General features: G+C 39.0%; 1 protein-coding gene across 2 annotated transcripts in view; it reads left to right on the top strand.

Annotated features, from left to right (window-relative positions):
• NUCKS1 (nuclear casein kinase and cyclin dependent kinase substrate 1) overlaps positions 1–23,849 on the top strand; it is a 32,304-nt gene extending 8,455 nt beyond the window's left edge. The window contains exons 2-7 of one of the 2 annotated variants that reach the window (XM_055581752.1): positions 9,137–9,186; positions 10,753–10,858; positions 13,738–13,793; positions 16,135–16,287; positions 17,110–17,256; positions 18,239–23,849. In XM_055581752.1, the coding sequence (XP_055437727.1) occupies positions 9,137–9,186; positions 10,753–10,858; positions 13,738–13,793; positions 16,135–16,287; positions 17,110–17,256; positions 18,239–18,438 (712 nt within the window). In that variant the 3' untranslated portion in view covers positions 18,439–23,849. Of the gene's footprint in view, positions 1–9,136; positions 9,187–10,752; positions 10,859–13,737; positions 13,794–16,134; positions 16,288–17,106; positions 17,257–18,238 lie in introns of both variants that reach the window. The other variant, XM_055581751.1, reaches the window with a different exon arrangement.
• Positions 23,850–24,125: the final 276 nt, after the last annotated feature.

Genomic DNA, 24,125 nt, shown 5'->3' with positions numbered 1-24,125 from the left:
CGACTTAGTAGTAGTAGTAAGCTTAAAAAAGTGATTTTCTTGAAAAGATGAGTTAAAAGTAGGAAGAAATGTTACACTTTCGTGGCCACAGATTATAACTGTTGCTTGTAAAAGTGAAACTACTTGGTAAATCAGTATATTCTAAAGTGGCTCTCCAGACATTTTTGATGAGGTTCCTGTAAGAAATAGGTTTGACATTGCAATTTTGTTACACGTAAGAATACAAACACGGAAACAAGCTTCAGGCACTTGCCAGTTATTTAGGCACAATTTTCTCTGATCTTTTCTATTTGCTGCTTTTTCTTTTAAAGAGCTAGTTATAGGGAATTCCCTGGCGGTCCAGTAGTTAAGGCTCAGCGCTCTCACCCCCTAGTGGGGGAGACTAAGATCCCCCACCTGTGTGGCAAAAAAAATAAAATGCTAGTTACACATCAGTAAGGGCTTCACTTTGTAACAACGGACTGGTTCCAAATTGGGAAAGGAGTACATCATGCAAAGTGCCGGACTGGATGAAGCACAAGCTGGAATCAAGATTGTTGGGAGAAATAGCAATAATCTCAGATATGCAGATGACACCAGCCTTATGGCAGAAAGCAAGGAGGAACTAAAGAGCCTCTTGATGAAAGAGGAGAGTGAAAAAGTTGGCTTAAAATTCAACATTCAGAAAACTAAGATCATGGCATCCTGTCCCATCACTTCATGGCAAATAGATGGGGAAACAATGAAAACAGTGACAGACTTTATTTTCTTGGGCTCCAAAATCACTGCAGATGGTGACTGCAGCCATGAAATTAAGACATTTGTTCCTTGGGAGAAAAGCTATGACAAGCCTAGATAGCGTATTAAAAAGCAGAGACATTACTTTGCCAACAGAGGTCCGTTTAGTCAAAGCTATGGTTTTTCCGATAGTCATGTGTGGATGTGAGTTGGACTATAAAGAAAGCTGAGCACAAAAGAATTAATGCTTTTGAACTGTGGTATTGGAGAAGACTCTTGAGAGTCCCTTGGACTGCAAGGAGATCCAACCAGTCAATCTTAAAGGAAATCAGTCCTGAATGTTCATTGGAAGGACTGATGCTGAAGCTCCAATACTTTGGCCACCTGATGTGAAGAACTGACTCATTGGAAAAGATCCTGATGCTGGGAGAGACTGAAGGTGGAAGGAGAAGGGGACGACAGGATGAGTTGGTTGGATGACATCACCAACTCAATGAACATAAATTTGAGCAAGCTCCAGGAATTGGTGATGGACAGGGAGGCCTGGCATGCTACAGTGCTTGGGGTTGCAAAGAGACACGACTGAGCTACTGAACTGACTAACTGAATGGCTTCCCAGGTGGCTCAATGGGTAAAGAACCTGCGTACAAAGCAGGAGGCACGGGAGTTGTGGGTTTGATCCTTGGGTCAGAGAGATCCCCTGGAGGAGGGCATGGCAACCCTAGTATTACTAATACTAATACTAATACTCTAGTATTCTTGTCTGGAGACTCCCATGGACACAGGAGTCTGGCAGGCTACAGTCAACAGAGTTGCAAAAAGTTGGACCCGACTGAAGTGACTGAGCATACTCGCAGGCATCCTTCAGTAAATTGACTTCAGGACCCAATAACGGGTTGTGGCTGACAGGCTGAGAAACATTGTTCTAGATATTTACCTCTTACATGATTAGTGAAAAGAGCTGTGTTAGCTGTTTGGGGTTTCTCAAAACTCAGATAAACTAGATTCTAGAAAATTAGCTAGGTGTTTCTTCTTCCCTGCATTGACCAGAGCAGTGTGATTTCTTCAGGGTTACAAATGGAAGGCTAGTCCGCTTGAATGAGCTAAACAATGTAAGTTGTTTATAAGTTCCCTCTGGTTTTCCTTGAGAAAATGATTTTGTGCTCTTTAAGTAGTGTAGAGCTTAGGTGTCAACAATTAAATGTGTGTTTCTGTTTTAAAGTTCTGCTTCCTTGCCTGGAATTTGGTGTGAACGTTGGTGACAGATTAGCATCAGATTTTGTGGTTTTAGTTGTTTTCTCATCTGTAAGGTTAAGAGGGTTAGTTGAGATCATCTCAAAGCTGTGGTAATTTTCATCTCTGAAGTACTGTTCATTCCCTGATAGCTCAGTTGGTAAACAGTCCGCCTGCAATGTGGGAGACCTGGGTTCAACCCCTGGGTTTGGAAGATTCCCTGGAGAAGGAAACAGCTACTCACTCCAGTATTCTGGCCTGAAGAATTCCGTGGGGTCGCAAAGAGTCGGGCACGGCTGAGTGACTTTGACTTCACTTGATCTTTAGAATGTTATTCAAAAATTTTGACTTGGTCTTAGATGGTTGCTGCTATAAGAAAGAAATTTGGGAGGTAGACTTACCATTATTTAGTAGAAGGAAGTTGATGATCAAGAGAGAGGAAGAAAAAAAATCTTATTGCTTGAGTTAGCCATATTTGGTGCCAAAAATGGATCTTTTCTTGTTCTTTGTCTAGCTTCCAACTTTACCTTTCATTTTTGCACTTTATAGCAATGCAAAAGTGAGGACTTATCACAAAGCCCTCTGGTGGTCATCCAGGAATTGGTTCATGTGTAACCAAGTTACCTTTAGAATCTAAATATAGTGATTATATCAGCTTTTAAAATAAGAGCAGGCACATAATTGAAGTTTTTGTGTTCCTATAGTTTCTATTTTAAACATTGGTTTTCCTTACTGGGTTACAGTTCTGTTTTCTAGTGTAAATTTTTAGACTTGTTTAGATGGAACTCCATTTGATTTGAGTGACAGAAATTGATCGAACTTGAATGGTGGATTTAAAATAGCTAGTATTGCTACTTTCTCTGCCCTAATTGGTAACTGGAAACTTTATCATAGAGTTGGAAATAATGTTAAAATACATATTTTGACGTTGCATTTTAGTGAAATGAACAACAAACTCTTGAACACAATCTTCCTAAATAATACTAGAACCAGACACCATGTTTTTAAGAGGAGTGATTTAATCATGCTGTTCAGATAAATAGTTCAAGAGTGTTGTGTAATCAGGTGGGTTCAAGATTGCAGTGGTATTCTGGATGGAACAGGTTAGTGCTTACAAGAAATAATGGCTGCTATTTATTGGATAATTGTGTGCCTGGCACTCATGGCAACCTTGAGAGACAGGTGTTGTTATTTCTGTCTTACAGGTGAGAAAACTGAAGTTCAAAGAGGGGAAATAACTGGGAGACCCAGGATTTAAACCCAATTTTAAAATCCATGTTTTTAACTTTTATGCTGTCTTGAAATTCTTAAATTTAATTTATTTTAATTGGAGGATCATTGCTTTACAATGTCTGTATTAGAAATTTTGTATTGTCCTCCCAGTTTGAGTTTTTGATGTTCATTTTACACTAAAAAGTTGGTTTTGGCATTTGAAAGTTGCTCCAGCGGTTACGACTCCGTTCTTTCAGTGGTATCATAACATGTTTGTAGTTTTCCTGTGTTGAAAACTAGGATAGAAAAAAATATATTGATACAAAATATGGGACTTCCTTGGTGGTCCAAGGACCTTGGTGGTCTTCCTTGCCAAAGCAGGAGGCTAGATCAAGGAACTAAGTAAGATCCCACATGCCATGCAGCATGGCCAAAAAGAGAAGAATGTACTAAATAATTTTTTGGCTGTGCCAGGCGACTCGCAAGGTCTTAGTTCCTTGACCAAGTATTGAGCCCTGGACCACTGCAGTGAAAGTACTGAGTCCTAAGCACTGGGCTGCCAGGAAATTCCCCTTTCAAATCTCTTAAATCTAAAATAAAGTTGTTTAGTTTGGAGAAAACTGAATTTTCTTTTGTTGTTAAGGGCAGTGGGATTAAAAGTCTGATAGGTTAAAACCTCCAGTGGCACATACATCCTCCCTTCTGTTGCCCTTTCTCACCCTAATCCTTTGCAGAGGCCAAATCCATTCACTCATCAAACCTTCCTTGAATCTGATGTTCTAAGTGAAGGAGAGACAGCCTCTGTCCTCAAGAAGTTCACGTTTAAAAGGGGAGACAGACATTAGTGGTTTATGTAGTATCAGTAAGGGATTAAAGGTGTTGAGAGGTGATGTTGTAGCTGATATGAATGAGACTGATACGAATAGCATTCTAAGCAAGGAAGCTGCAGGACCAAGTGGTAAAAAAAAACAAACAAAAACAAAACCTGATTCTTGGTTGCTACCTGGTGTTGATTGTTAAGTGGCAAGAAATGAGATCCAAAAAGACTTTTAAGGAGCTACTGCTGCTAAGTTGCTTCAGTCGTGTCCGACTCTGTGCGACCCCATAGATTGCAGCCCACCAGGCTCCCCCGTCCCTGGGATTCTCCAGGCAAGAACACTGGAGTGGGTTGCCATTTCCTTCTCCAGTGCATGAAAGTGAAAAGTGAAAGTGAAGCCACTCAGTCGTGTCCAACTCTTAGCGACCCCATGGACTGCAGCCTACCAGGCTCCTCCCATGGGATTTTCCAGGCAAGAGTACTGGAGTGGGTTGCCATTACCTTCTCCAGACTTTAAGGAGATTGGATGATTAACCTCTAGAGTATTTTCTAGAATTAGATTTCTAACAGAGCTCTTAAAATTTGGCCCTAAGAGCAAAAAGTTCAGAAAATATTTGAGTGCCTACCTTTTACCTGTTCTGTAACACCAGTGGGGACATAAGACATAACTGTTACCTTCAGAGAGCTCAAATTAGTGAAAAGCAAATGCTACAGCAGTATGTTTTAAGCTGTGTGGTCCCCAAAAGGATCATTGACTGTTTGAATTTGACAAAGTCATGTTTTTCATTAAGCTTCGATAATTGTGTTTAATTTTATAGAGCAACTTTTTAGATCTGTGTGGCAACTTTAGGTCATCAGTTCCAACAGCTGAGGGACTGGGGCCCAGAGAAGTGATTGGCCTGAAGTTCTAGAACCAGAACCTGGAATTCCTCTTGGCAGATTCTGTATTTATCACTACATAATTCCTTTCTAAGGAGTGTTTGTAGGGATACACTAGACAAGTGTATCTATCATTAGCAAGCTGTTAGAAGGTTCTTTATATTGAACCCATACTTAATCTGACCACCAAATGTAACGTGTTTTCTCTTTTGCAAGTTAGAAAAATCCCAATTTATTCAGTTGTTCTTCATATGAAGAAGGAAGAAGGAGGAGAAGAAAATGTCTACCCACTGCAGTATTCTTGCCTGGAGAATCCCCATGGACAGAGGAGCCTGGCGGGCTACAGTCCATGGGGTTGCAGAGAGTCAGACACAACTTAATGATTTAAGAACAACAGTGATCCTTTTCCATTATGATTACTTGCCTTTATACAGTATCATAGGATATGTCTATCGATCCCTGGAAATTGTACCGCATTTTAGCTGCAATTCCACCAGCATGGATAACCTAAAATTATTATACCTGCAGTTTTAGAATCTGTACATAATTATTAGAAGCTGAGGTTTAAAACTCCCTCTCTTAGATCCTTTCCCCCTGCTTCAGTGTCCCATTTTCCTTGATACCAAGTAATGCATAAAATGGTCATCTTTGCATAGGGTTCATAATGTTGTTTTTCATGGTGTCTGTCAGTAAAAATCACTATTTTGCTAGAACATGAATATTTACTAGCTCCCCAATAGTTTTTTGTTTTTTGGTTTGTTTTTTTTTGTTTGTTTTTTTTTTGTTTGTTTTTTTTTTCAAGAAAAATTTTTGGTTTTTTTTAATTGTGGTAAAGTAGCATATGTCCCCACTGCAGTACTCTTGCCTGGAAAATCCCATGGAGGAGCCTGGTGGGCTGCAGTCCATGGGGTCACTGAGGGTCGGACACGACTGAGCGACTTCACTTTCACTTTTCACTTTCATGCATTGGAGAAGGAAATGGCAACCCACTCCAGTGTTCTTACCTGGAGAATCCCAGGGACGGCGGAGCCTGGTGGGCTGCCGTCTATGGGGTCGCACAGAGTCGGACACGACTGAAGTGACTTAGCAGCAGCAGCAGCATATTTACCATCTTAACTTTTTTTTCCCCCGATTCTTTTATATAATTTTATTTATTTGCTTTTGGCTGTGCTGCTTCTTCATTGCTGCGAGCGGGAGCTACTCCCTAGCTGGGATGCTCAGGCTTCTCACTGCAGTGGCTTCTCTGGTTGCAGATCACAGGCTCGAGAGCTCACGGGCTTCAGAAGCTGTGTACATGGGCCCGATGATTGTGGCGCGCAGACTTAGTCGCTTTGCCACATGTAGGATTTTCCTGCATCAGGGATTGAACCCGGCCTCCTGTATTTAAAGGCAGATTCTGTACCACTGAGCCACCAAGAAAGCCCCATCTTAACCATTTTAAAACGTACGGTTCAGTAGTTAAATACATTCACATTTTTGTGCATTCAGTCTCTGCTGCTGCTGCTGCTGAGTTGCTTCAGTCGTGTCCAACTCTGTGCAACCCCATAGACGGCAGCCCACCAGACTTCCCCGTCCCTGGGATTCTCCAGGCAAGAACACTGGAGTGGGTTGCCATTTCCTTCTCCAATGCATGAAAGTGAAAAGTGAAAGTCAAGTCGCTCAGTCATGTCCGACTCTAGCGACCCCATGGACTGCAGCCCACCAGGCTCATCCGTCCATGGGATTTTCCAGGCAAGAGTACTGGAGTGGGGTGCCACTGCCTTCTCCGATTCAGTCTCTAGAACTCTTGTAAAACTGAAACGATACATACCATTGACTTCTCCATCTTCCTCTACCCCACCCCTGGCAACCACCATTCTACTTTTTTGTCTCTCTGCATTTGACTAGGTAACTCATGTAAGTGGAATTAATAGTCACATTTTTTAAATTAACTTTCCTAATAGAATGGTATCTTTAATATATAAACTCAGTTTCTTAAAACATAGTTACAATATATTTTATGGTTTTGCATCTTGACTCATTGAGGCAATAAAGTCAGAAGATAATTCATTATTAGTAGACTAAAGAAAAACAATGCAAAATTCCTTATGAGTTCTTTTTCTCTCTTAAATCAAGAGTGTGTCCATAGGGCTTCCCTGCTGGCTCAGTGGTAAAAATCCTGCCTGCCAACACAGGAGGCACGGGTTTGATTGCTGATCTGGGAAGGTCCCACTTGCCACAGAGTAACTACGTGCAGGGGGCCGCAACTCCTGAGCCTGTAGCTCTGGAGCCCGTGAGCCTCGACTACCGAAGCCCGAAGGTCCTAGCGCCTGCACCACAACATGAAGCCCCCACTTACCACAGGTGGAGGAAAACCTGTGCGCCACGGAGACACAGCACAGCTTGAAAAAATGCGGCCATACCTTCTTGCACATCTAAGCCCCAAGCATGTGTTCAGAATTCACTCCTCCTCTATCATTTTTGCATATTATATAGACGTCGCACCTGTACTCGAATTCTGACTGCCCTATTTTTGCTTTTAAATGGTTCCTTAATCTATTGTTGTGCTGATATTTAGTCACTAAGTTGTGTCCGACTCTAGAGCCCACCAAGCTCCTCTGTCCATGGGATTTCCTAGGTGAGAATACTGGCGTGGGTTGTCATTTCCTTCTCCAGGGGATCTTCCCCACCCAGGGATCGGACCCCTGTCTCCTGCATTAGCAGGTGGATTCTTTACCACCGAGCAACCTGGGAAGCGTCTTAATCTATAAAACCAGGAATAGTCCTCAGCTTAGGTTTAAGTGTAGTTGGTGGTATGTTTCTCTTAGTTCTTTCAATTCATTTGTTCAATTTCCCCTTAGTTACAGTGCATCTAAGGTTCTTCTAAATGCCAGGCTGTTTGGATACTAACATGGAAGCTCTTATATCTCTCTTAAGGCAGAAATTTTAAACTTCTGGGTTTAGAATATGAAGTAGAATAATGGGAATTAAATTTGTTTGAGATATTAAAGATGCTTTACCTAGGAAGAAATACTTTTAAAAGTACTTTTAAGTACTTTAAGCTGAGCGCCGAAGAATTGATGCTTTTGAACTGTGGTGTTGGAGAAGACTCTTGAGAGTCCCTTGGACTGCAGTCAATCCTAAAGGAAATCAGTCCTGAATATTCATTGGAAGGACTGATGCTGAAGCTGAAACTCCAGTACTTTGGCAACCTGATGCAAAGAACTGACTTGTTGGAAAAGACCCTGATGCTGGGAAAGACTGAAGGCAGGAGTAGAAGGGGATGACAGAGGATGAGATGGTTGGATGGCATCACTGACTCAATGGACATGAGTTTGAGCAAGCTCCGAGAGTTGGTGATGGACAGGGAAGACTGGAGTGCTGCAGTCCATGGGGTCGCAAAGAGTCAGACACGACTGAATGACTGAACTGAAAGGACTTAAAAATCACTGAGCCAAGTAGATGCATAAATTTGTTTCTTTAATAAATGCTCTTTAGGGGAGTTTCCTGGTGGTATAGTGGGTAGGATTCCATCCAGGCTTTCACTGCCGTGGGAAGGGAGCTGAGATCTGCATGCTGTGAGGTGCGGCCCCCAAAAATGCTCTTTAATAAAGAACATTTGGCTGTTTATTATATTTATTATATTTGGCTGTGCCAGATCTTAACTGCAGCATATGGAATCTAGTTCCCTAACCAGGAATCAAACCTGAGTTCCCTGCATTGGGAGCACTGAGTCTTAACTACTGGACCACCAGGTAAGTCCCGAAAAACAGCTTTTGAATGAATCAGTTTCTTCCATTCCCTTCTGTGTAAAGCTTAACTTACAGTCACCATAGTTTGTTTATTATAATTAACTGTATTATATTTAAAAGCTAAGACACTTTGCCGTGAAAAAAAAATTAGTAGTAACCTTATTTATCAGGAATATGTGTGAATAAAATAACATTTACAGTTTTGGTTTGTGTGCTTATGGTATCAGACTGTATATAAAGAATATATGGTACTATGGCTCATTTCTCCATTTTATGTACTCCTGGGAGGTTGTTTTGTTGGAAAGGATAATATTTGAGCTATCCCTGAGATGAGCATTATAAGAATTGTCATTTGACATAGTTTTGTTTTAAGCTATGCTTTCCTATAACACAATATGACATTCTTTTGGCTGAGATGACAGCTTTTTGAAAAATAAATTTCAGAGAGCTAGTTCTGGTTCTGTTTATGAAATAGAAATGTGTGTTCTAATATCTTAGAAAAGTCCTATATTTTTATGATCTTGATTAGAGTCTTTTCTTTTTACAGAAATAGGAAGGTCGTTGATTATTCACAATTTCAGGAATCCGATGATGCTGGTAAGTTTTATGATTTCAGTAAGTAGTAAATTGAACTGATTAGTGGAAGAATACCCAGCTTATTTACACTTTTTTTTATTCTTTTGAAATAATTTTTAATTTTTAGACTATTTTGACGTATATAAATTATATCAGTCTGTGTTACTCAAAACAAATGTTGAATCTGCATGGATTTTAATTTTTCCTTTGTAAATCATTGATAATAAACACTTCAATAATTTTTTTCTTACCTAGTTTTAGACTCTAAAGTTTAAATGTGCAATAATTCTTATACATTGTTTATTAATATATCTCCTGCTATAATCACAATAAAACTCATACCTTGTAATAGGGAGCATGTATGTATTTTGCATGATGAAGTAAGATGAGAGTATTTTGTGAAACACCTTTGATTTGTGAACTAACTATAGAGAGGCTAGTGTATTGTAAATCTTAGCCATAAAAGGTTTCTTTAGAATATGTCCTTACTCTCATTTTCAAGATGTGTTTACTGTTCTTTTTTCTTTAATCTAATTTTACTTTATAAAGATAATATTATATGCTTTGGGGAAATGTAGGAAATACAGCAATGTATAAAGAAGAATAAAAAAAGAACATAACCCAACTTCCCAGAGGCAATACTTGCTAAATGTATTTGTTTACTCATTTAATCCTTAGCTCAGTCCTGTTAAAATGGGGTTATAAGTATTGTTATTTCCATTTTACAGATAAGGAAACTGAGACAGAAATATTGTTCAAGGTCCCTTAGCCCTCAAGTAACCTTTTTGTTTAAAAAGGCTTTGGTCTTTTTTTTTTTCCTTTTAAAAATATAGTTGACATCTTTCTGTAGAATTTTGGATTCTGTGCCTCTCCCAGCTGCCCCTACTTAGCTTTCTTGTGTTATGAAAAGTTTATGCTTGTTAGTGGTTGTGTGGTATTCCATAATTTATAATTATTCAACCATTTAATAATTGCTGAAGCTTCACACTGTTCTCAGTCCTCACGAGTGTATATAATGGTCTAGTGAACAGTTTTGGAAATAGTCACTTTTTAAGGTTTTATGGCACTTTTTAAATTGAGGGTGTTTTCTTCAAGTGTCAGAGTGTGCTATATATAATACTTTAGCTTAAAAGTAATTTGCTTGATAACAGTAATTGTGTTAGGATTGTAGGATTGTGGGTTCTTTACATTCTCAAATGCTTATAATATAACCATGTTACCATAATAGTTTCCAAATAAATACAAAGATGTGGAAACATGTAAAAGGCTTTAACAAATTAAAAGGGTAAAATATAAAATAAGAGATATTTGGCTGTGAGTATATTAAAGTATACACATGAGGACTAGAAAGCAATAGGCAAAAATAAAAATGATTGAGTCAAGGTGGAACTAGAGTGGAAAAGAATTTTGTTTTTGTAATGAAAGAAAATTATTTAGGATATTCTGCCTTCTTAGCTTTTAAACAGCTTGAGAGAATTATCTCAGTAAATACTGTGGCATTTTTGATATGTAAAAATCATAATATAGTTCATTGAATTTGAAAATTTTTATCTTCATAAATAAATTTTATCTTCATAATCTGTTTAGATGAAGATTATGGAAGAGATTCAGGCCCTCCAGCTAAGAAAATTCGATCATCTCCCCGAGAAGCTAAAAATAAGAGGCGATCTGGAAAGAATTCACAGGAAGATAGGTAAGAGGCATTGCTAATCTGTTTCTACTTACAGATGAGGGTAGTCTCTGATCTCTAAACTGGTAGAATCTTCAGTTACTTTGGGACAGTGCTCTTGATGGTGTTTTTGTGTATTTCATATTATCAAAGCATGCAGTGCTTTGATTCTAGAGGTAGGCTTGCTTAGACTCAACCTGGAGTCTCAAGTGAGCTCTGGGAATGATAGAAGGATTTTGTTGCTACTGCAAACCTCTGAACAAAGGCAGAAAGATTGTTTAAGTATGTACTGATAATTTGTTGCCCAAAGATACTATTGGCATTTTCACTGTAGAAAGGGCAAAGAATAAGTGACCTTTCCTATTCAGAAAATCACTGGCACAAATCACTGACAGAATTATAACTAAAGCTTATAGAATCTTACGTTGCATTGCCTGCTGAGTTTTATATAATCAATCCTACTTTGTTTAAATAATTTAATCATTTTGAGCTGTTCCCTTTCCCTTTGTGTCATAAATGAGTTCAGATGAGTTATATTGTCAACTGTGATTGGCTCACAAGACCAGGGTACAGTAGCTTTCATCTCTGCTCTTACAGGTATACGTGCAAGCTCTCAAATTCAGTGTAGTATAACTATGCCACGACCTTCTTGGTGGTGTGGTGATGATAGTTACCATTTAGGATTATTATATGCCCGTATCTATTATGTGCTAATTTATAATCATTATCATTTAATTCTCACAAAACCTTTATTAGGGTAAGTAATATTAAGTCAGAGGAGTCAGTGATTTATCTAAGGACTGGCAAATGAACCAACAGGTTTTGAAACCATGTCTATTGGACTCCAAAATCCATTTTTTTAGCCATTAGACTACACCACTTCCAAACAGTACTATTAAGTATGAGCATTTCAAAGAAATGAAATGATAATTCTCATTAGTTCTTCTAAGATAGTTACTTTTGAGCACTAAAATCAGTATAATAAAGCCTTGAGTAGAAGTCTTTCGTTCTGAATTCACAGAAAGCTAAATTTAATATATTCACCTAGCATTTTCTGTTTGCTTGAATCACTAACCTCTAATATTTTCTTTCCTGGAGAATTTCAGAAATGTGGAAAATTTTTGAGGAAAAGTAAGATAAAATTTTACTGTAGGAAGATAACTCTTGCATAATTTCATTAATATATCTCTCTAATCCAGTTTTTTAAAATAATTTTTTTTTGATGTGAACTATTTTTAAAGTCTTTATTGAATATGTTACAGTATTGCTTCTGTTACATGTTTTTGTTTTTGTTTTTTTTTTTTTTTGGTCACAAGGCTTGTGGGATCGTAGCTCCCTGGCTAGGGATCAGTTCCACACCCCATGCATTGGAATGCGAGGTCCTAACCATTGGGCCATCAGGGAAGTCGGCACTCCAGTTTCATACAGCAGTCCAACTTAGAACTGTCTTTTATTGTATTTATTTTATTATATTTTCCCTAGGAATGAGCATCTTCATTGCCTGTTATCATGTCTCATCATTATAATTGATATCTAGACTACGTTTTCATTGTTGCAATCATTTGGTTTTATTGCTGTCTCCTATGGGTCCAAGAATGGTTGAAATAGTTTTTGTTGCCATTTGTATTGTCTCATATGTTTATTCCCTCAGACCAGTATTATGTTGATTTTTCTGTTGGTCTCTATTTCAAAGTTTAGCTATTATTTGACTTCATTTTAAAGGGGCTCAAGGATTAATGGTCTCTATAAACTAAAAATAATAAGATAAACAGAGAAAATGATTTCATTCTTCATCATTGTAATAGACTTGTGAATTAAATGCTTATTTTGCATAAAATATTTAGATAGAACAGTCACAATTTTCAAAATTACAGTATATTTAGATCAGATTGCTTAGTAAAGAAATGTGTTTGGTTTTTTTCTTTGCTTAGGAATCTTGGGCTCAATAGTTTGTCATTTGAGTGTGATCTAGATTATGGGAATACCAAAAGATTTACAGGATCTGCTGTTGAAAAAAAGAAAGCTATGAAGACAATTTTATGTATGGTTTTTTGGTGGTTGTTTGTCAGAATTTATCATGGAATCATAAAATTTTAGCACTGAAGAGTACCAAGTGAATTGCCTAAGATCATACAGCTAATTAATTTATGACAAAGACAGAACACTACACACCAGATTTCTAAGTTAAAATTTGTGAGGATATAAAATGTGCATCTTTGTGACATAAAAAATTATTTTATAAAATTTTCCATTTAACTTTGAAACTCTTTAACTTTTACCCTGCAGTGATCTTTAGCTTGCTTTTATTTTCTCCATGATGTAAGGCAGGCCTATATGTTGAGATTTCTGATGTACAGCATACTAGACTCCTAAATATTAATATTAGGAGATAATTAATTTATTTTCATTTTGCTTTAGATAAATTTCTGGCATATTGTAATTTATATAACTCCAGTTTCCTTTAATAATTATAAAGGTACTTGCTGCATTTATATTTGGTGCTATCCACTAATTTGCCTTCTTTACCACTGTTGATACATTACATGGTTTATTTTCATTATATTCATACTCTGTCTCTGACAATGAAGTTTTTTTCTTAGTAAATGTTCTTGTGAACCAGGGCTTATGCCTAGGTGAAAACTTTTAGCCTGTGTTGAGATACCTTGGTTTTTTCCTTTGGGTCTTCAAAGGAAGCAATATTTTCCAAAAGTGGATAAAATTGTTCTTAATCACCAGTATCTCTATGTATTAGGGAAATAATGGAAGCAATTTCACTTCTCAGCATCTGAATTATTTTATGTATAACAGGTTTTCTTTAGCATTCTTCTCCGGTCAGATTTCTAGAGATTTATGTTCACTTGGATTTTCGTCTAAGACTTTTAAACTTTTCCCTCTTCTTATAGTGAGGACTCAGAAGAAAAAGATGTGAAGACTAAGAAGGATGATTCTCATTCAGCAGGTACTAACAATTTTTAATGTAGTAGCTGTAATTCTATTTATCTATTTATTTATTGGACATTTTAATAAGTGGTTTCATAGTAATGCCAGGCTCTGTGGTAAATACCACATTACAAACAGTAAGTGTCTCCATCTGCAAAGAGCTCACGATGATTCTTAGTCCAGCTGGCTTATTACCGTTTCCTATGAAAGCTTTTTTTTTTTTAGCATACTTATGTCCATCCCATCCCAGGACTTCTGATTCAGTAGGTCTAGGTGGGATGTTGGGGCTTTGTTTTTTTAAAGTATTTACAGATTATTCTCATGCATAATTGAAATTGTGCATAATCGAAATTGAAAACCACTTACATGAACAAATAAAGATATCAAGCTATATAGAATATATATAATACTAAGTGAAATCAAGGTATAAAATACAGGAAGTGATGACTGTTGAAAAGCAAACAATGATTAGTTTTAGTTTGACTTTTTAGCTGGGAAGAGGTCCTTTGAAACAGTAGCCACAAAGAAAGCTTTTTTGTAAGAGTTTTAACTTAAAAGAATCAATTGAAGAGACTCTGACTAGATTAAATGTTAAATCCTGATTATTTGTTGTTGGTATTTATTTTTTAAAGTTTAACTCGTTCAAGAATTGAGAGTTCCACCTTGCTCCCAAACATTTTAGTTTTGGTCTACGTTCCCATGCTATTTAGGTAATGTGTAAAGCGTAGACAAAGTTCCACTGAATTCACCCTGCTGAGCTATTTTTTCCTAATCATTTAATTAATTTGTTTATCTTGGGCTGTGCTGGCTCTTGGCTGCTGCGCAGGCTTTTCTCTCGTTGCGGCGAGCGGGCGCTACTCTTTGTCGTAGTGCTCGGGCTTCCATTGCGGCGGGCGGGCTCTAGGGCACACGGGCCTCCGCAGTACGGCTCCCGGGCTCTGGAGCTCAGGCTCAAGAGTTGTGGTGCAGGGGCTCAGCTGCTCTTCAGCACGTGGGATCTTCCCGGATCAGGGATCAAACCCGTGTCCCCTGTACTGGCAGATGGATTCTTATCCACTGAGTCACCAGGAGAGCACTCCACTGAGCTGTTTTGCTTTCACTTGTTCAAGTCTGCTAAATAATCTAGTAATGTTGTGATAATGTAAACATACTCTTTTATTCATTTACCTTGTAAACCCTAATTTGAATCTCTTGTGTTTGTAAACATTTGAGCACTTCAAGATGAATAACTCTGTATTAATGTTAAGCATACCTCCTACCAAGTGGGTTTAGTTTTGAGTCTGCCAAAATCAGCTGTCTTCTTGCGTCTGTTGTCTTCAGGTGAAGTTTTTGGTAGTGAAAGTGATGGCTTGAACACTGACCATAACAAGGCTTATAAGACTCTAGTGTTTCCAAAAGAGTAACAGCTAAACCTTGAGGGAATAAGGGAGCCTCAGAGTCCAGGAGCAGGGCTGTAGGTGAAACTATACAAATATAACTTGGCCTAGAGACAGTAGGCTGGCATCCTGCCCTTTCAGTCAGATTTATGCATGGCCACAACTATGTGCTGAGGAGCTTCTAATTAATAAACGATAGTATATGGGAGTAATTTTTTATTATAAAATTGTGTTAAGATCTGATTGATCTAAATGTGTGTTTTGAAGATTTCCCTCCGTCTCCTAAACTGAAATGGCCACACCTCATTCATTGAAAAGGGTAGTAGTTTGGCATTATTTTGAGTTCTGTATGTTTTGTATTGTAGAATGAAAATATTGGAAAACTGTCTTCCCCTGTTCTACTATTTAAAATATTTTTCTAACTTTAGTTTCTAAAAACTGTGTAGATAGGTTTGAATGTAATTGAGAATTTTAGGGTACAACAATAATGTAAGTTTAAAGCATGTTATGGGAAGCATGTGTTCATACCTAAATTCAGCTTTATTATTTCTTAAAACTACATGCCTAGGTTATTTTATATGTAATAGTGGGTGAAAGTGAAAGTCACTCAGTTGTGTCTGACTGTTTGCAACTCTTTGACTCAGTCCATGGAATTCTCCAGTCAAGAATACTGGATGTGGGTAGCCTATCCCTTCTCCAGCGGATCTTCTCAACTCAGGAATCGAACTGGGGTCTCCTGCATTTCAGGCAGATTCTTTACCAACTGAGCTATCAGGGAAGCCCATAATAATGGGTACATAGCCTTATTCAAGTTCATTCTTTGAATTTTACCTCTCTTTTTGCATATTTTGTAGACATTTTTAGGAATAGAATTTTCCCTTTCTGAATGAAATAAAGCTGCAGTTTATATCTTACATTGCCTTTTCCAGTCATCTGTCAAACCCATAACTCTTTGATCATTGCATTATAACTTTGATATTGCAGAGGACAGTGAAGATGAAAAAGAAGATCATAAAAACGTGCGCCAGCAACGGCAGGCAGCCTCTAAAGCAGCCTCTAAACAGAGGGAGATGCTCATGGAAGATGTGGGCAGTGAGGAGGAGCAAGAAGAGGAGGACGAGGCGCCATTCCAGGAGAGTGCGTAACGTGCCTTGTATCTTGGTCGTGGCTGTGGTTTGTGACCTCAGTTTTACTTCAGCAGTTTTTTGGATGCTCAGTGTTCAAATCAGCCCCTTAAATTAGATACTCAGTGTTATTAGAGATGATTGTTTGATATCTATTTATATTTTAAGACTCAGAGATTCTCATGATTATTATTTGATTAAGTATATCAAATAGTACTCAAGTACTGATTAAATACTCAAATAGTGATTAAGTATATCATTCATTCTCATATACTGAATGAACCATTGTTAGAATAACAGTTACCTGGTGGGTACTGTGATTAAAGATCTGTATTTTGTCCTAGTGGAGAAAGGTGTAGACATCTCCTTGCAAAAAAGGTGTTAACAGAATTTAGATGTTTCACAGGTTACTCAGATTAATTAATTATGTGTATATTTGCTTTGTATGTAGGTTTCTTACTTTGTTTATAGTGGAGCCAAACACACCAAATCAGTTCACTTTCATTTTCCTGGTCTTATCAGGACTATATGGAAAATGTAGAACTACCAAGAGTTATTTGATGACTTCAGTTTTTGTCCACATTAAGCCTAATCTCTTCCTGTTTCCTGCCTACTCTTCAAACAAGTCAGTCCTGTAACCCTCATGTGCATGTTAAACCGTCTTACAGGTGGGGCCAATGACAGCTCCAACCGAACTGGTAGGACAGCTGCAGACAGAACCCAAGAGTGCCTGCTTCCAAACCCCATCCTCCATTCTTAGCACTCTCTCCCTTTGTTCACTTGGAAGGATGTATACATTAAGTTGGACGTTGAAATTCTTCTTTCCTCTCAGAAGATTCCGGCAGTGATGAGGATTTCCTAGTAGAAGACGATGATGATAGTGACTATGGCAGTTCAAAAAAGAAAAACAAAAAGATGGTTAAGAAGTCGAAGCCTGAGAGAAAAGAAAAGAAAATGCCGAAGCCCAGGCTAAAGGCCACAGGTGAGCTCTGCAGAAGTCAGGTTAAGTCACCAATGAACGTTCTCTACAGAAATGCTTCGGTAGGGCTTGATAGTGACCACATAACAAAAATGAAAGGACCCTGTCTTCTGTGCCTGGGAGTGTCACTCACCTATTATTAAGGGCTCCAGCCCCTCTAGGAGTCTGGCGGCTTGCCCTGCTCTTCAGCCAGTGCTGCTCCGAAGGCCAGATTTGGGAATAACCCATTCACACCGCACCAGCTTAGCTATTGCTGCCTTTTTTTCCCACTGATATCACAATCCTGAAAATTGTGAAAATACATACCTACAGTAATACATTTAAGTGTTCTGATTTGTACAGAGAATGAAATCGCACTTGACAGCATAGGTTCATTCTCTTTGGGCCCTTGTGGTTTCTGTCAGATGTTCTGCTGGGTGAAGCTAGTTTATCATTAAATCAGAAAGCTGGATTTGCTTTTTTTTTTGTTCTGGCAAATAGAAGTTTTATTCATCATGTCTTACTGTTTGGTAATGATGGAAGTATTAAAAGTTGCTTGATGGGGACTTCCCTGACCCTCCAGTGGTTAAGACTCTGAGCTTCCAGGACAGTGCGCACGAGTTCGATCCCTGGTGAGGGAACGAAGAGTCCACATGCAGCATGGCCAAAAAATTTAAAAACAACAGGTATTTGACGGCTTTCTGTTCCGGTTAAGTTGCATCCCCCCTTCTTCACTCAAGTTTTAAACATAAGCAACTGACAGTTTTGCAAGCCACTAAGGATGTTACGTAGTTTCTATAGCATCTTGTTTCTTTATTACAAACATTACTGTTATCATAGTCGTGTTGGCTAAAAGTGTTTGAAAACCAGTACCCACCTTCATTTTCAGTAAGTCAGGGTGTCGTCTTTATGATTTTTTTGTCTTACAGATTGTTCTGTAGCTGATTTTTGTTAAAAACGTTAGACGTTTCTTCCCTTCCCCAAGTTGGTATTTTTCTTCTTTCAGTGACGCCAAGTCCTGTGAAAGGCAAGGGGAAAGTGGGTCGCCCCACAGCTTCAAAGGCATCAAAGGAAAAGACTCCTTCTCCCAAAGAAGAAGATGAGGAACCAGAAAGCCCTCTGGAAAAGAAAACGTCTTCAAGCCCTCCGCCTGAGAAATCTGGGGATGAAGGGTCTGAAGATGAAGCCCAGTCTGGGGAAGATTAAAAGTGATGATGGTCTGGGGAGAGATTTTATTTAAAAAACAAAAAAAAAAAAAGAGAAAAAAAGAAAAAAAAGAGGGAAAAAAAAGAAAAGCTACTTAAGATAGAATATGGTTTTGGCTATGGCTTGACTCATGGGCTTTCAATGCCTTTTTCCCCTTTTGTTGAAAATAACATTTTCTTCTTCTTTTTCTTCTTTTTTTTTTTTAAAGAAAAGCATTGTATGTTTAATTTACCTTTTTTGTCTATTGGTCTCTTCGTCATGACCCCCTCTTCCCCCTCCTCCCCCTTTCCCAATGAAAGCCATGTTAAATTAATCACTGGATTGACTGCTTCATCTTTTTTATTTTTAATGGAGGGTATGCCACAGTTGTAAAGCAATAAGATTTGAGGTAAACACTATGAAAATTTTGCTTTTTGCTAAATGGTAGCAAGTTGAACAGAAATCAAAAAATGTAGAAGGTTTTAGTTAAAAGTTATTGCTTCTTTCTCTACCTGAATTTAAAAAAAAAAAACAGTTGTCATCTAATACAAGTTTATATTCTGTATACAAAAATACGGATGTCTAAAAAATCCAGATGTTAAACTTCACTGATGGGGCAGGTAGGAGATAAAGATGAGTTCTGAACTGCTACTAAAGGCATTCATGATTTTTACTGTGGGGCAGGGCAGGGAACTGAGGTTACCTGACCCTGTTTGGGGATATAGGTTTGCTTGTTTTTAGTTTCATCACCTGTTATCTCTAGGAGACTCGGAGCCAGTGATCCTTTTATTCAGCTATAGTCTTTAAAGAACGTAAAAGCAAGGGCCGCCAAAACTTATATCTTTCTTGATTTCCTATCTCATTCTCTAATGGTTCATGTTTTTAAATATATATATGTATCCTGTTTCTTGGATAAAAAATTTTACCAAGGATCAAAAGAAGAAACCCTAGAATTAAAATGGGGCGATCTATATATCACAGTGAATTTCTTCTCAAACTGACAATGTTTAGGTTTTAAGCAAAATAAAGTGCCAGTTAATGTGAAACTCAATCACAAAGACTTGAGATTTTTGCTTTATGGAAACAGAGAATTGAAATTCTTCTATGCTATAAATATGCACTCAGAGTCCATGAACCATGCTCTGCTTTTGCTGAGGGATAGAGTGTTCTGCTGTCAGGCCTGTTCTTCCCGCCTCTTGGTAGAAACGTGGTGTGGGGCGCCTCTCGGCCTCCTGCTGGTGCACAGGGCACTCCTGCACAGCCCACTCGCAGCGCCCGCCAGCCCTGCTCCAGTCCATGGTTTCTCCTGGTTCCGTTCTTCGCTTCATATCCTGCGCTTGGTGGGAGTATGTGACATGCTGCTCCGACGCTGTTCAGTTAGCGTCTGTCTTTATACCGGTGCCCTTGCTGGCTGCACGGCGCTTACAGCAGCAGGTGCGGGGCTCTGCAGAGCTGGGGAGACCATGCATCGATGGGAGGCCTGTGTGCAGCGGTAACAGACCAGTCACACGCCCTATGAAGGTAGTCAGGAGACAGATCTGTGCGTTTGCTTCTCCACATTCTGATACCATGAGCTAATGGGAGCAAGGTTTAGGGGGTCTTAGTGTGCTGATGGGCTTCCCAGGTGGCTAAGTGGGTAAAGAAACTGCCTACAATGCAGGAGACGCTGGAGATACGGGTTCGATTCCTGGGTTGGGAAGATCCCCTGGAGAAGGGCGTGGCAACCCACTCCAGTATTTCTTGCCTGGAGAATCCCGTGGACGGAGGAGCCTGGCCGGCTACAGTCCATAGGGTCACGAAGAGTCGGACGCGACTGAAGCAACTTAGCACAGGGCACAGTGTGCTAATAAATTGAAAAATTAGTGAAATTTAACATTTCCTTTATATCTATATTTGCTTCCTCAGTATTACTAATGCAGTTTTCTTTGTATCTGCTGTTACAGCATATTTTTCTCTCAAACAACCTGGCTTTCCTACAGATGTTCATAGAAAAAAAGGTTATTTAAGGAATATTTTTAAGACACTGTAAGGAATATCCTTACTCTGATTTTTTTCTTTTTTTTAAAGAAAGCTCCAGTGGCAGAGAGTCGTTTCACTGTTCACTGTGGGGGTTAAAGAATGAATTTGGAGATTTTAGTACTCGGCCAAATATGTGAAGCTTGAACATAAGTAGCAATTGGACTATTCTCTTTCATGATGGTTGACTTCACAGTTGTGAACCTTGTAATGAGGTGTTAAAGATTATTCTGTTTGCTTTATTGGTTTGTTCAGGTATTTTAACAAGAAGGTTTGTGTTCACATGTTTTAAAAAACCTATCAGTGTTTCCACCATGCAATTCTGTTTTTAGGGGTTTATAACTTTAAGTCTTAACATTCCTAGTAACGTGTGCTTTCCTCGCGAAGACTAGGGGGAAGGGTCTTTTAAAACTTTAGCCTTAGTATTTTATGTAATAGTCCCTTTAATATATTAATCTGCACTAACGTTTCTGTGATATATGCACATCCTTTAGAGTAATCACATCCTCTAGGTTATTTGTGTGCATTTGGTTGGGCTTTTTGTCTGGGATCCCTTTTTTAAAGGTTAATTCATGAGATTAAAAAATGTATATTTCTGATAGACTGGACAAAAGGATCTGTGTCCCCAAGAGAGACAGGCTCTGAATGACCTTTGTTTTCTCCAGTTTTTGCTGATGATTTAAAACACGCTGGTCTTCCCCTCAAATCACGCAGGCAAATAGGACAGCTGTGGCGTCTCAGCTGGGAACAGGCGCTCAGCAGCCAGGCTGACAGTGTCGGGGGGAGGGGGGGGGCTGCTGGGACTGCCCGTTGGCACCGCCCCCACACGCCCCCTTTCTCTAGAGCGCCTACCAGGAGGCGGCGGCAGTGCTCGCTGTCTTGTTTTGCAGCTGCTCAGGAAGTGGGACGTTGACTTTGAAAGTGCTTGTTTGTGTTATCTCAGTTCTCTGTTAGCTCTGTTAGGTTTACCTCTGGAGCGTGGATTTCGGCAGCTACGCTGACTGACACTACATTCTAGTTCTTCAGATTGTTTTCTCAGACTTCCCTCCCCAACACACACACACACACAGAGCTAGGTAGCCTGCACCTTTTGTATCTATTGTAGCCTGCTGCGGCTCTTCGCCTTTCCCACCTCAGACTGGAATCAGTGGAGTGGGCTCGAAGGATACGTGTTAGTTTTCGTAAGGGTAGCTTTGTCCTGCGTTGTAAAACATTTCTGCCTCTCATATCTCTGCTCCCTAATGAGTCCAGGTAGGGAAATTAATGGGTGTTTTCCTCCTTTAGGGAAGTAGTGAGTGGAAATCTTTGCATCTGGAATAGTAGTTGATTTTCCATTATGGAGCTTTTGGTAACCTTTTTTGTTTTTTCTCATAATAACTGGTTTGTTCCAGGCTCAACCCTCAGTTCAGTACTTACTCTTGGTACTGGTTCAAACAGCATTTTCTTACAGGTAACTAATCAAGAGTGGAATTCGAGGTTAACAGTCCAGTGAAGTGTTTGACATTCTTACGGATATGATCAGCTAAACTGAAGTTCACACTTTTGGGGGGGTTTGTTTGCTGTAAACATTGAAGTGAGTGGGTTTTAGAGTCCTTACTGGGGGAAGGGAATAGTGCCTGTTTTTCCTTTTCCTTTTCTGTAGGAGATGCTTTGAGGGTGTCAGAAAGGCAGGAGCAGAAATTAATCCCAGGAGCTACAGGGAAAGCTTTATAAAAGGTCATGTGACCATCGTGGCTTTTATGGAGAAAGGGAGTTTTGATTTGAACACTTCTACTTCTTTCTGTGCCTGCATCACCAGTAGCTGTGCCTAGAAGAAGCTGTCACCTTAGCAGTTTGGAAGGGCAGAAGCCTGGCCTCCGGTTTTTATGACATTCAGAACAAGCAATACTCATTTTCTGTCAAGGGATAGCTCTTGAGGTTAGAGAGTTGTCCTTTTCTCTGTGCATGGAGCTGGGTTTATTTGAAAAGGGAGTTAGTTTATTTGAGTATTGGGACGTCAAACTACTTAAAGCCAAATTTCAATCTGCAACCCATTTTCCCTTTTTCTTGAGATAAGCTTGATACAAAATGAGTTTTCCTGACTCCCAAATCCCTAAGTTACACTTTTTTCTCAAAGCCTAATTCAGAATTCACAGTGGTGCTTTCTGTGTATTAACCACTATTGGAAAAAAAACCCTGTAAACCTGCCTGTTGCCATGCCATGGAGCGACTGGACTGGTGACATCTGTACGGCGTGCTTTGTGTGGCTGGTGGGACACCACCATTGCGCATACACTTTGTACATCGGGGTGAAGGGAGGGTTTTCTAGATTATGGGGGGAGGGCAAAATTGGGATTTTTTTTGTTGTTCCTTTTTTGATGGGATGTAGGGGTATAGTACTCAGTTTATGCCCTAAATAACTTGTATAAAAATCCCTGAAGTATTGTGTGGGTGTGTGTGTGAGTGTGTGTTTGTTATATGTCTGGCAGTTAAAACTTTGTCTTCTGGAAATTAGCGAATTCTCTTTTTTTCTCCAGAAGTGTTTGTTACAAGATTTGTAAATAAGAGCTCTACTTAGTTTGTTTACCAAGAACATGTTGCAGCAAACCTTTTACACCTAATTCCCACTAGGTTGAAGTAACGACTTTTAAGATTTGCCAGGTTAAGCAGCAGCCAGGTTCTCAGTCATTGTTGCCCTTGACTCATCTTTCAGACTTCATTTTCCCAGCTCTAAAATTCCCAGTCTTCCTTAATTGTAGTCCTTAACCTTTTATGTTCTAGAAGCAGGAAGGGGGAAAGAGAAGACCCTGCTTAAATGTATTTAATGTCCATGGGCTGAGGCCCGGGCATCCCTCAAGACTGTGATGTTGCTGGGTATACGTGATCAGACACCAGAGGGCTGGGCATTCTTGCAGCACCTTAACAGTGCTGGTACCTGCAGCATGGTACTAAGGAAGTTAAAAGTTTGAATGTAACCACTTTATTTAAAAGTTTTTTTCTTTTAATTTAAATGAAATGGGGGTTGAAGTGAACATGATTTTGTTGACCATGTCCGTGAATTCTAGATGCAACATGCATTGGTAGACTTGTGCGATGGTCTTTTGTGATACTTAATTTTTACATATCCCAGTCTCTGTATGTATCTGCATAAACAAAGATAAAACAAACTCCTGCTTTCTTTTATTGAAGGGTTTCCAGGACTGCGTGTCTGTTCCTGAGCTCTGTTTTAAGTATGTGTATCCTTTGCTTGTATTTTGTATTAAAAAATAAGAAAAAAGAACACTTTATTGTTGAGCATGTTGGCATTGTCCCTTTTATTTTTTTTCTCTTTTTGGGACATATGAAGCAAGTTATTCTTTTTCTGTATCTTTTTTTCTTTTGTAAACTTTTTTTTGTTTTGTTTAAAAATGGCTTTATAAAAGGGCTTTTGTAACCCAGATGCGTGCTCTGTGTACTTCTTGTGATACTCAAGCGAATACACTGATTTACTATACAACTGGGCACCTTGGCCTGGCACCTCCCAGTCTAATTTGACTTTAGGGGGAAACTGCTAGATGAATGAATTCTTTAGAAATTAGCGGTGACCGTCACTGTTGTTGGTAACAGGAAAGGTATGTTTTGTCTTAACTAGGACTAGAGTTAGGAATCAAGAAACAGACTCATTAACCTTTGATTAATCAAGGGAGCACAAAGCTGGGTGCAGGGGGAGTCCT

Source organism: Bubalus kerabau, chromosome 5 (assembly GCF_029407905.1).
Source record: "Bubalus kerabau isolate K-KA32 ecotype Philippines breed swamp buffalo chromosome 5, PCC_UOA_SB_1v2, whole genome shotgun sequence".
NCBI lineage: Eukaryota > Metazoa > Chordata > Mammalia > Artiodactyla > Bovidae > Bubalus > Bubalus kerabau.
Note: the sequence above shows the minus strand (reverse complement) of the source record. Positions and strands in the feature narration are given on the sequence as shown.